The sequence below is a fragment of the Alligator sinensis genome, unplaced genomic scaffold (genome assembly GCF_000455745.1).
Source record: "Alligator sinensis unplaced genomic scaffold, ASM45574v1 scaffold1177_1, whole genome shotgun sequence".
NCBI lineage: Eukaryota > Metazoa > Chordata > Crocodylia > Alligatoridae > Alligator > Alligator sinensis.
In genome coordinates, this window is record NW_005842120.1 from 1,112,770 (window position 1) to 1,126,477 (window position 13,708).

Genomic DNA, 13,708 nt, shown 5'->3' on the forward strand with positions numbered 1-13,708 from the left:
TTAATGCAAAAGATGGGTGTGTTATCATCCTCCCTGCCTTTTATGTGACTCAGTCTTATGGGCAAGATGATAGAGTATTATAAAAGTAGATGTATAATTGGATTTTCAGGATTCGAGCAGGACTGGTAGGTAGAATCAAACCCTGGCCTTTGTGTTTATAGAACAGAAACTTTATGAAATTCTAAATTAGAAATCTGCACATGAAAAATGGGTTGATTACTTACTACCTTGAACTTGATGCCAATCCAGTACATGAAATTGCCCTTTTGTTGTTGTTTTTTTTAAACTACAGTGAGTCACAAGACGTAGCTGAGAGTAGAAGGTGCTGTGTAGCTATCCTACTCTACCAGGATCTTTGGGAAGGCAGACTGAATCACAATTCCTCTTCTGCATTTTCCCTTACTCTTAGATAAAAGGAAGTTAAAACAGCACTTTCAAGTGTGTATCTTACTTTCCCTTCTCATTTCAGCCCAATGCTACTGGCTGATCTATTGAAATGGTGGAACCAGGGTGCTCCTTACTCTCTTTATCTCCCTGTCCGTTCCCTGGCTATTTGTTTTTGGAGGGAGAGGCATGTGATCCAAACAGGATCCAAAACTTCCTGTTTCCTCTGTAGGAGAGGGGCCTCTCTTTCACTAAAGGTCATGTAAAAGGGGTGGCCAACCCACAGCATGGGTGCCACGGCTGGCTTAGGGAGCCTCTGCATGTGGCATGCAGCACAAAAACTTATTGGGCAGGAAGCAGAAAGCAAAGCAGCAAAATAAGCAGGGAGCACAGGGGAGGAAGCAGAAAGCAGAGCAGCAGATCAGGTTGAGATTACAGGACTGGGAGCAGAAAGCAGAGCACCAGGTTGGGCAGGGAAAGAAGTTTGGAGTGGCATGGGGTGGGGGAGGGAGTGCAGGACTAGTAAGTGGCATGCCTGCCAAAAAGTTTGGCCCTCAGTGATGTAAAATATGAGCACAGTACAACCTTAAAGTTCTGTAGTTACATTTAGTCTCAAAGGACTTGAGTCCTGGTTTAGTTTCTGTAGAAATGTCTGTTTCAACATATCTCGCTGAATCCCCTCTTTTTTCCTGCTTTAATTTGGCTCCGTAATATGACCCTCAGCATCTCTCTACAAGCTTCAAAGGGCTGTCAGAATAAAGAGCAGTTCTTGCAGCAGAGATTCCGGACAGTTTTCAGAGACTTCCAGCAGTGGCTGGTCAGTGCAAAAATCGCTACAGCCAAATGTTTTGATGTGCCTCAGAATATCCATGAAGCATCAACAAATCTACAAAAAATACAGGTAATTGTACTGCATTTGGGTATTAATTTAACATGGAGGCAGTCCTATTAAAACCTACTTAATACTGAATTTTGTTTACCTACTGTTTTTAGTTTGCTATTATTACAGTAAAAGTGAAGAAGATTGTTTAGTGCCTAAAAGGCACTAAACAAATACAGTTTTCTGTTTGTCCAGTTTGTTTGCTCTGTGTATCTGACAGCATTTTGTATATTGTCTGTTTCACGGTTTTCCCTATTATGGCAACTTTTTCCTGTTTGTTTTGGTCTTTTGCACAAAGTAGAAATCCATATTTTATAGAAAATAATATTACTGTTAATCCATAAAAATCAGAAGGCGATGGGTTTTAGGATTAGGGCATGGAACCAGAAATTAAGTCAATGTAATCTGCAATTTTTTTCTAATGTTTAAGAACATTAGAGGTGCCATACTGGGTCATGCCAAAGGTCAGTCTAGCCCAGTACTCTGTGACTCACAGTGGCACAGGGTAGATACTAAGAGCAAGAATACCTCTGCAGGGCCTATCCATAATGAGCTGTTCCCTACCTGTCTTCCCTTACAGCTTCTAGCTGTAATGATACAGGCACCTCTGAGATGGAACTTGAAATCTCAGTCCTGGTTGTGAATCGCCATTGTGTTGCCTCAGCTTAAATCAGTGGCTTTTATCTGGGGTGCTGCCTTATCGACAGCTAAGTAAGTCTACATGAAACAGGAGAGCCCACTCTCGCAGCAGCATTTCACAGTTCATCTCCCTTCCCTCCAGTACTCCTTCCAGAAACTGAGGCACATGGGACAAGTTCCACTTGCCCCATGAACCTCTGTTTCTGCGAAGAGCATGGGGGATTAGACCAGGAAGGGCTGCAGCAGGACCAGGCACTCCTGCCTGCTTTAGGTTTGTCAAGGTGCACAGGGCAGTTCTACATGGCAGCAGTGGTGCCTATGCTACAGCACCCCTGCAAGGGTCTCATAGCTCCCCAGGGTACTGCAGCACTCCAGTTGAAAGCCGCTGAATTAGGTAGATACTGAAGACTACAGCTGGTCAATTGAAGTGTACTTACTGAAATAATTAAAATTGTTACTTAAATAGTTATTATTGTATTATTATTTTTTGCCAAAAGGAGCTGTCACATGTCTCTGTGAGGAGAGGGTAGCAGGTGGGGGGGAGTGGGGCAAGGAGCAGCTTGGGGCTGGGAAGGTGGAAAAGGAGGTGGAAGTATCCCTGTTGGGGAACTGAATCCCAATCTCCCACATGACAGGTGGGGTGGGGATACGGATCACTATACTAACTGACCACTAAGTGGCCACTATACTTCTATATTTTATGCAAGAGATGTTCCTTCAGTGGCAGAATAACCCAGAACATCCTGCCTGGATATAAGTTTACTACTCCCTCAGAGCAATGAGCACCTACTGAATTACTAATATTACTTCTTGTAGTACTTTGTTTTCAGAGAAGCATCCCACTCCAAATAACGGGCATGTCATTTTATGTGCTCGCACACACTCCTAACCTGTTAGTATCCACTTTGTTTAAGTTTGACGCCTCCTGTCTATTTGGTTTTATTTCTAAAGCACCTAATTTTTACTAATTAAAAAATGGAATGTAAAGGCCAATTAATGTGATAATGTGCAAAAATAACTTCCACTGTCAATAATTATTTTTTTCCCCTAGGAATCCTTATCTGAAAGTGAAAATGGCCAATATAAGCTAAATATGCTGGTATCCAAAGGAGAGCTTTTGAGCACTATTCTGCACAAAGAAAAGGCTAAAGTTATCCAGGAAAAAGTTGTTACTGCTAAAGAAGACTGGAAAAATGTTATCACCACCCTACACCAGAAGGAATCTGCTTTAGAGGTATAGAACTAGTCAAAAAACAAGCAGATTGATAAGAAATGTTATTTTTGCCTGTTCTTTCTAATTAATATGTCTTGATAGATCTTGTTCTTTACACTTCTTCTTACAGGGTAGAGAACTACAAATTAACTACAAAATACCCCTAGCTTAACACAGTTTGTAAATAGCTACATTCAGTAGGTCTTATTCTTCTGCCATTATTCATATTAGGTAATTCCTTACCTGTGTCATCGCATTAACTTAAATGGGGCATCTTGCATAGAAAGGAACTACTCAGTGGGTATGTCTACATGCGCATTAAGGTGCTTTTTCTAATGCACATTAAATTTAGTACCTCCAGTGTCAGGTACTAAAGCAATGAGCATTAGGCTGCCTTAATGATCAGTAATGAACAGGCATGTTTTTTAAGTGAAGCTTAATGAGCAGTAGCCTATTTTACTGCACATTAACTTTATCACACCATTTTTTACGCTTTAATACACAGCAAAATAGGCTACTGTGCATTAAAGTGCATGTGTAGGCGCACCCAGTGGGACTAAAGATGGTAGAATCTCTCCCAGGTTCACCAGCTTTTGCATCATCAAATATAAAATAGTTAAGGTGCAAGACAAGATACTGTCTGTTTTTTCACAGAACTTCATTTAAGACAAGACCCTGATATCCTTATAGTTCCGTTGATGTTTATAGGAAAGCACAAATGTGAAAGTGCTAGTAAACATGAGTAAGACTGGCTTGTCATGCATCTTCCACTCCAGATCTTAAGATAAGATCTAAGATTTTAAGATAAGATTTAAATACGACTTACCAGATGTGTCTACAGGTGCATATTAATGCAAGGCAATAAATTCCAGAGCTTATTGCTCTGAAATTTATTGCTCAGGGCACACCGTTGGCTGGTGCACCTGAGACTGTAGCACACTGAGTCAGGTCGCAGCCCCTGGGGCTGCTTCTCCTTGGTATAATGTGCTAAGGAGGGGCTGGCTGGGGCATGAGGCAGTTTTAGCATGGGCCTAGCCAGCAGGCAGCCCCCACACTGAAACACCCTCATGCCCTAGCCAGTCAGGGCAAGGTCTACATGTGCACTGCTGTGGACTAAAAAACTCTGTAGCGGGGTAGTACTTGTATTTACAAGTACTGCAGCATTTCATGGTTCTTACAAGTACTATTCTGCTGCAGAGTAAATTAATTTACTTCAGCCCAATAGGGGCACATGTGTAGATTAGGTTAGTGTATGGCGCAGTAAATGTCTCATGTAGATATGCCCACCCACACAAATCTTTTAGTTATAGTTATTATATTTTCAAGTGGTCAAATTTAACATGTATAGAACCTGATTTGTTTACATTCTTTCACTTTGTCGTACTGTCTGGCCTCCTATCTTGGGAGGGCTGAGTACACCACTTGGGGCTCTTCAATCAATAATGTACCTGAGTGGATGGCCTAAATGATCTTGGCCCACCTAGCTGTTTCCACTGCCATCTCAAAAATGTCAATGAAGGCTGCCAGATCATTGTCCTTCATCTTCTTCAGGGAATCCTTAAAATTGGCTTCCGCCCTCCCTTCTGCAGCTTGTAGGTACTGTGCAGAGAGGGAGAGCCTCTCAAAGAACACTTGTTGTCATGCCAACAAAGTCCTTTGTTCCTCTGCTTGTTATTGCTACTGCTGTACTATTTGGGCCATTCAATTCTGCACCCGTTGATTTGCCTCTTGCTTTTGGGCCAAGAGCTGCAGCACTTTGTCCACCTCCATTTTGTACCTTTTGGTGCACTAGGAACACCTCTTACTCCCATCTCAGTGAGGAAGCCTGCTAAGAAATGCATTCCTGGCCAATGCACCATTATGACAGGATGTACCGAAGGGCTGCTGCGGCACCCCCTGATAGCTGCCTTTGTCCTGACCAGCCTTTGCTCCTGCCTCTCAGGGTCATCCTCTGAGATCTTTCCTGCCACACCTTGATGTTGATAATGGAGAAAGGAGGCTGCCTTTAGAAGCTGGCAAACTCTTAGTACTTTTTCTACTCTTCTTTTTCTACTCCATGGACTCACACTGCTCTGCTTGACTTGGAATTCAGACCCTAACCCCCAAAGTGCCTCTTTCTCTTTCTGCCTGGACTAACGCTGAGTCCCTCCGACCCCAACCCTCATCCAGGCTTCAGTCTGTTTGACCTCAGCCCAAGTCCACTGAGTCAGGCCCTGGCTCTTTGGGCCTCACATTCACAGTGGAGGATGCCTGCCAGTTACCCCATTCGTGGCTTCCTCCACCTCTACAGCTACTCTCAGTCCTCTGGTTATTCAACAAACGTAAATAAATATACATCATGACAACTGTATACAAGCAAACTACTTCCACAAAGTTCTCCCTGCTGTCTGTCAACATCTTATCACAAACTATAATTCTGCTCTCACCCTTGTGGGTAGCTTAGGTGCCCCTGAGCCTACAGTGCCACTGCTTTCTGCATTTAGCCTCCCTGGGAGAAGCTCTCCCAGCTCCTGTGGGGAGCTCTTCTCCCTGAAGCGTGCAGGGTCTGACTGCCCATTCTGGTTCAGGCCCTGGGTTTATATACCTGAAAGCTATGCCCCCTTTCTGCCATGTGCCTTTCCCAGGCCTGCGTAGGGGTTTTACCATCTTAATTATGCAGTCCTTTACCTTAGCCTACTGCATCCTGTTAAAGGGATAGTGGTCCCCTGACTCCCTGTTACAGTCCCCTCTTCTTCTTCCATTGTGCCCGAGTAACAGGGTTTGGGTTCCCTGTTACACAGGCCTATAACTTCAAGTTGGAGTAGACTGACTTTTAGGGCAGCTTTAAGTTGCATTGATGGATAACGCAGAAGTACTTTCAACTAGATTTTCAGCTGGTATAAGTCAGCACTGAAGGCAATGGCTTTGCCTACCTTTTTCCCAGAATGAGAAGATGTCATAAGGAACTAATCTTGCTCAGACACCCATTTTCTGTCCCACATCCTATATCTCTAATCCTGAAATTTCATTGAAATTATAATGATGTGCATAAAAAGAAAATAAAATTAGTTTGAAAAATCCAGGGAAAAACAGAAGGGCTGGAATTCTGCTGGACAGAGCTTCTGTTCAACATTGATTGTTTCTGATATTCTTCCATGAACCAGTGGAATGACTTGGAAGAAATAAATATGTAGTCAGAAAAGGTTTTCTAAAACACAGAAGGTTTTATTTTCTAAAACACAGAAGGTTTTACAAGCAAACAAAAATAATCCTCAGAATGGGAGTGAAGCCAGTTGTTTGACCCCTCAGTGTGAAGACCTTCATTTCTAAATTGTTCTCCAGACAGTTTCCTAAAGAGTTACTCTCGTACCTTTAGCTGAGCATCTGGGCAAGGTTGAGAAAGAAGCTGACCTGAAGTGAGCTCCTCAATCAGTGGAGTCCTGATAATGCCTGGGCATTTTGTCATATCATCCCTGTGTGTTTGGGAATAGGTTGTGTGAAATAGTTACATCAAACATAGGTTTCATGCATGCTTTACATTTGCATATTCATTTTGCTTTGCAGAACTTAAAGATCCAGATGAAGGATTTTGAAGCAAGTGCTGAGCCTCTCCAGGACTGGCTGAGCACAACTGAGAAGACAGTGCAGGATAGTAGTGGTCGACTCCATGATCTCCCTGCGAAGAGGCGAGAGCAACAAAAATTACAGGTGATGAGCATCTATAAACCCCTGTTTCCGGGGGTCAGAAATGCCTAATACATTTCTGCTTTCTAAGTAAGATTGCATCTAGTTTGGAGGCTTACTTGTTGACAATCCTCTTCAGGAAGATTTGTCTCAGCACTTCTTGATGGCATGCATCATTTCCTTTCTGTAACTGTATTGTGTACTTAGTGGGCTAACCATTCCTTTTTTCAGGATGCTTACCGAAGGTCAGTGTGTTGATTTCCATCCACCCTTGGAAATGCTTTTGCCTGCTTGCTTCTCCATTTTGTGCTTCTTTGCCCCCACACTAAATAACAACATGCTTATGCTTTACAGTCTGTCCTTGAGGAAATAAGCTGCCATGAGCCTCAGCTCAACAGGCTAAAAGAAAAAGCTCAGCAGCTGTGTGAAGAGCAAGCTGCCAGCAAAAGCTTTATGCGCAGAGTGTCTCAGCTGTCTTCTCAGTACCTTGCTCTATGCAGTTTAACAAAGGTAATGCATCTACTGTCTGTGCTTTTTAAGCCATTAATATGAATGTGACCTATGTGGAAAAAAGTGGTTGAATTGTGAAATACTGAGGCTGAATTGCTGTTCTGTTGCATGGTACATCTGATCTATCCTATCTTTAAGGCTTGTGCTGAAGAGGGGAAAAGGTGTGCATGGATTTTCCTGATAGAGCACTGAGCTTTTGCTTTTTCTAAAATATCTATCTGAGATAAGAAAATGAGAGCAGAAGTATATGGTATGCAGTAACTTTATCCCATGAAAAGGCAGTAATCTGCAGGTAGTTTTGTTTTAGATGGAATGCAGGTAGGAATTTTGTATTAATAAACCAGAATTTCAAGAAAGTATGTGTTTTTGTTTGACAGTAAGTGTATCTAGGATCATGTAGAAGAATTATTTTCCCCAAACAGATTTTCTAATGCAGAACCATCATGTTGAAATGTTGTTGTTTCATTAATATTAAGATGAGGATTTGTTCCCTGTCTTAACCGTGTCTTGGTCTAGAACTTTGTAGTTTGTTTTTCAGCATTTTTAAAGGATTTGTTAGCTGGCAGGCTGCTTTTGAATCACTGGCCAGAGGTGACATGGGCTGATGCCTGGAGCACTGGACTGGGACTCAGGGTTATGTCTGCATAACACGTGACAGCATGTTGTCAAGCATGTCTCTCCCACTCACATATGCAAATCCCAGAAATACCCAAGTGAAGGTATTCTGGAGGGACCTGCCCTCCACAGTCACCCTCAAGCCTCCAATATGGATGGGAATGGCCACAGAGTAGCTTTACTCTTGCATTTCTGGGTTTGGCACATGGTAACAGAAATATGTGAACAGGGGATGCTCAGAAGCATTCCTGATAGGGCACACTGGGGAACTGGGACAAAAATCTGTTTACCTTTGGGAATTGAAATTGCAGATTTGTAGCTGTATAAGTGGCATTTTTGCCGTTTAGACACAGTTTGCTACTGCATTTTCCCTGCAGTGTTGATGCATAAGCATATGCATATAGACTGAAGATAAGCAGTAGGCTAGACACCCAGAAGAGCAGAAGGAAGAGTCTACCTTATGTTTTAGCCCCAGTAGCTAAGTAGCTAGGGCACTCACCTGGGAAGCTGAAGCTTTCCATTCCCCTTTCTATATAATCAGTTAGTGTCTTTCTGACTTCCCAGTAGTGTGTTTTAAAAACCACACCACAGGCTAGGCATCTTCTAGACCTCTTTCCAGCTCTCCTTTTGAAGCTGAGTCACTGCTTATTGTAGTTATTGTATTTTATTATTGGAAAAAATAAACAGAGTGTAGTAGGGCAGTTTCTGCCCTGTTGGGAGCAGGGTCACAGGCTAGAAGCCAGGGCCTGCTCCTTTCCAGGGTAGTATCCATCTTACTAAGCCACACAACCGTGTAGGACAGCATTAAAAGGAGCACTGGAGAGGGGAACTGAATAATATCTGAACTGTAGCATGGTGGCTAGAACAACTTTAAATTCCCTGTGTCTGAGAAGAAGTGAGGACATAGAACTTGGGTCCTTTTATTGTTAGGCAAGTGTCTAACCACTCAGCTATTAGGGGTAAAGCACAGGATTATCCTCTTCTTCCTCCTCCAACATCCACTGGTCATGAGTATCTGGTAAACTAAGTTTTTAGGACTTAAACAAAGGTTCACAACCAGTTTTTAGGACTGGAACACAGTCATGGTCAGTGTGTAGGCTCCTGTGAAGTGAATTTGGGCTTACAAAAGTTTGTGCTACATGCACATACCCTCCCCCACCAATCCCCACACATACTTTGGTAAGTCTATAAGGTGCAAATTTCCCCTGCCTTCTACATGCTTACATGGTGAGAAAGTAGAATTGCAGCTGTGTGTATGAGGCACATTTCTATTTCCTATCAATCCTACTGGCCCGGTTTGTGACACTGGATTTCACCTCTTTGGCTAGGGACAGACAGTCAAAAAGCCTGAGCCTGAATTGATTCAACCTTTGCAGCTTAATCTAACCTCTTAATCTAACCTGGCTAGGTTGAACTGGTTTGTAACTGGATAGACATTCTCTGTGGACTGAGGAAATTCAGGCACATGCCTGCAGTGGCTCAGGCTAGAAGCTGGGGTGCACTAGAGCAGCCCACCCTTCCCCTCCATAGTGCTGAGCTGAGGGGGGCATGGCCAGGCCTTGGCAGGACACTCTGATTAGGGAGGTCTGCCTGCATCATCCCAGCCTATCTCACTGGCTGCTCAAGGGGTGTGAATGTTGCTAGACCCCAGCCCTGGGCTGGCACTCTGAGGCAAGGGTGGGGGAGGTGTGCAGTGTGTACATCTGTTGATAGTACAGAGCTTTTCAATCTCCCTCCCTGCTTCTTTATACTTTCTGCAGCAAACTGACAGGCAAGCAAGCCAGCATGCAGCTGATAACAGTGTTTATCACCCCATCAGCAAAACAGTTGGTTCTCTCCATTAGTTCAAGCTCTTCTTAAACAGCTTTTTACAAGGAGGGACATTACCAGCTGACCTGTTGAAAGCTCCAAAAAGTCCTAAGTGCTCACTGTTCTGTCTGCCTGTCCCAGTGAAATTGGAGATGCACGCACAGCTCTCAGCATTAGCTAGCATACAACATGCCTAGGGTCTGTGCTGTGGGAGATGGGAGGGAGGGGGGATTCCTGCTTGAGCAGCAGGGTGGGGGGTAGGACAAGGGGAAGCCAGGCAAACCCTACTGTGCCTGCAGTCTCTGCCAGAGTACTGGCCAGGGAGCAGAGAGGTGGAGCCAGCTCTGCTGTCTGGAGCAGAGAGCCCCGCCCAGGCCAGAGAGCATGCCAGTATGCTGGGGGAGTCTGGTTTAACTTAAACCAGGAAGGGGTCTGGGACAGACATTGCATATACCGGCTTGACCCAAATCAGTTAAGTCTGAAACAACATCCAACCGGGTTCATCTTTAACCAGTTTCAGCCATTTTCAAACTGGTTTATGTGCACTGAACCAGTTTCTCCTCTCTTAAACTGGTTTATGTGTAATGTCTGTCCCTAGCCTTTGTGCCTCTATTTTTCCTCGTATCCTTTGTCTTCCTTGCTTATTTAGACTGTAAGCTTTTCAGGCCAAGATGGTTAGTCCTTATAGTACCCACCATGAAGAAGCCTAATTCTTGAATGAAGCTAGTAGGCACCACATCAACAGTATAAGGAGAGTAGAATATTGTTATTGTGTAATAGCTCATATGATAAAGCATGTCCTTTCTGGTTTCATATTTACTGGTTTTCTAAATTGTCATCTGTTTATACAGAAATAGGCTGCTTACAGATGTTTAAAAAAATGAAACAAAACAAAATGGCACTTTAAACTCAGTGCACTCCCATGCTAAGCCCAGCACATGCCCATCGCATTAGTTGGACCAGGCTCACCTGACGTCTTTATAGATCAGACACCTTAGTGGGACTTTTGGGGGGCTTTTAAATAAAATCACTTTAGATAAAAGTGCCAAAATGCCCTGCTAAATCTCCCAATGTATACAGATGCTGCAGAGCCAGGTTGAACTAACACACTGCTTCTTCTGGTAAAGTGTGTGTGGTGGGGTTAAACACTGTAAGCAGCCATAGAGTATTACAAAAGACTTGTAATTCTTGTAACATAACAAAACTATTGAATTTAGGGTCATGGAATGTTTTTCATGATTAAAAACACATGTCAAAGGGAAACTTGCGCAGGACAGCTCTTCCTAGTTGAAAGAGTTTTGAGACTCCCAAACGTACAAAAGGATGCGCAAGTGGTTTACTGGAGATTTCCCAAGCAATCTTCAAATTCAAGGGTATTGAAGCAATTCAATCTTGAAGTGATAAAGATACGACATAACTGTGATAGTGGACACATCTACATGTGCCTCTATCGTGTCATTGTTACTGTGCTGTAATTTAGGACTTCCTTTGGAAATCTTAAATGATGGCTAATGGTCTGTACTGCACCATGCATGCTGCATACTACTTTTAGCTACTATGTCACCATAGCAACACACTATAATGGGGGAGTGTGTTGCTACAGCAACGTAGCTGCGGCATCACGGTTTGTGACTGCCAATGCTATGTCGCTGTAGCATCACATGTAGACGTGCCCAGTTTGTATCTGAAAGGAAAGGAGGAAGAAAGGGTTGTGTTCTGCTGCTACTACCAGGCTATTCAGTAGTAGCTGTAATTCCAACTCCAACATTGCCTATTCCTCCAGTGGGTAGATCCAAGATAATCTCCAGCAGCTCTTTTAGTTTTTCCTTTAAATTATTCCAACCTGTGTAATAGCCCCCACATTGAACACTTTCAGCTGAATGCTTTGGAAAAAAGCTTGGAAAATTATTTTACCCCACAACTGAGCCCTGGCAGATAAACCACTACCAAAAATGACCTTCGAAGCTTTCCAAGTAAAACTGAATAGAACGATTTAAGAATTACACTGTGTACCCATATTAGCACCTGTAGAAAGGTCAACAACACCTCATAATTAATGGTATTTTATAAAGGCAGCTGAATAAATCAATGTGTACACTTGACCTTAATTGCTAGGAGAAAATCCAACCAAAATAACCAGCAAGCACAGTCTTTGTATTCAGGCATAAAAACAAATTGCTTAGTAGTCTGGTACATGTTGTGGGATAACAATCATTATTAGTATTTGAACTTCAGATATGTATGTGGCTGTGAAAGCCAGAAAAGAAAAGAAAATGAAACTGATGCATTTTAGAATATAAACATTATGCCACAATAAAACGCAGGTTATTTGGCTCAGTCCAGCGATAGCTGAGTGTAATAATTGCCTCAGCTGTTACATAACAAGGAAGTCAGACTAAATGACATAATGGTCTTTTCTCATCTTAAACATTGGGCACATCTACACGAGACACTTAATACACAGTAGACTAATTCCACTGTGCATTAGCATGTCACAGCAAAAGCCATGCTAATGTGCAGTAGAATTAGTCTGCTGCTCAGTAAGCATCACAAAAAGACCATGCACTGGCGCTACTGTGTTCTAGCGCCAGTTACAGCGCATTTAGCTAGTACTTCTTATTAGAGTAGAGGAACTGTACTTAATGCACAGTAACAACAGCCCATTAATGCATATATAGATGCACCCACTGTGTATCTGTAGAACTAGGTCAGCATATTAGAATTGCTATATTCTTAACTCATCATACCGTACCTTTTTACTTCAATTTATAGGCTATTTAGTGTCCACCACTCTAAATCTCTCTGTTCTACAACACTACAGTACATAGTTAAAATAGATTGTGTTAAGGACAATGCTAAAAATAAGGGATGCATTCATTGCCCCCTTTCATTCCTCCATCAGAAGGATGATGCTGACAGTCATCATCCTGTGGTTATAAGTAACGATATTGAAAGTGAGTTATTGGATAATAATTTGTTTCATAAAATACATGATTTTCATTTATAGTATTCACTAGTTTGTTAATTCAATTGTAATTAATCCATAGTATCTAATATTATTATAATCTTTCTTTGTATGGGAATAGAAGTGGCTACTTTGTAGTAAGACAATTTATTTTACAATTGTGACTTTCAAGTGGTTTTGCTAATGTAGCTTTGATTGACTTGTTTAAAAACTTTGATCTATTTTTGAATGGATTGAAAAAGGGAGTCTTCAAATGGACTGATCTCTAAATTTGGTAACTACATGCACTGTGCTTCTTAAATTTAAATGTTCATAATCTTTGTACAAATTATGTTTGTAAATACAAAACAGAGGACAGCATGTATATTCATTTGAACATGTAATATGCATGAAAAAAATTGTGGTCATATTTTAGGAACCTACATTTAAATGTCAAAGTCTCTTAATGAGGTAAAATGACCACTGGAGAAGCTGGCAATGCTAATTTCCATATGAATTGCAGGAGAAGGTTTCCAGGATGGATAGGATTGTTGCAGAGCACCAGCAGTTCTCTCATGATGTAAAAGAACTCCAGGACTGGATGGCTGATGCAATTCACATGCTGGAGTCTTATTGTCACCCCACAGCAGACAAAAGTGTTCTTGACAGCAGAATGTTAAAGCTGGAGGTAAGACTGCAAGGCCCTATCAGTTTTTGTTTGTAACAAGAAGGCATACCTGCCATGCTCTCTTGGTTGCTATAAATTAGAGTAACCCCCTATAATTAAGTTTACATAATTCAACCCCTGAGTTTTTCCTTGATAAAAAAGCTGTTTTTTGTCATAAAGGTGATCTTTAACATTTTTAATCAGTAAAACTCTTAAGAAAAATGTGTAAATACTGAAGATAAAAAAAATTTAAGTTGATACTTATGTAGCTAATATAATCGGGGAAAAAATGATATTCTCTTTAGCTGCATAATCATAATGGCTGCTTGCAGACATTAACCCTCCCCCCCCCCCCCCCCCCCCCCCCCCCTTCCTGCAAGCAAC

At 42.1% G+C, this 13,708-nt stretch overlaps 1 protein-coding gene across 1 annotated transcript in view; it reads left to right on the forward strand.

Annotated features, from left to right (window-relative positions):
- The window catches only part of SYNE1 (spectrin repeat containing nuclear envelope protein 1), a 522,133-nt gene that overhangs the window by 273,138 nt on the left and 235,287 nt on the right, over nt 1-13,708 (forward strand). The window contains 5 exon segments of the mRNA XM_025205597.1: nt 1,108-1,285; nt 2,955-3,137; nt 6,660-6,803; nt 7,134-7,289; nt 13,181-13,345. Coding sequence (XP_025061382.1) covers nt 1,108-1,285; nt 2,955-3,137; nt 6,660-6,803; nt 7,134-7,289; nt 13,181-13,345 — 826 coding nt within the window.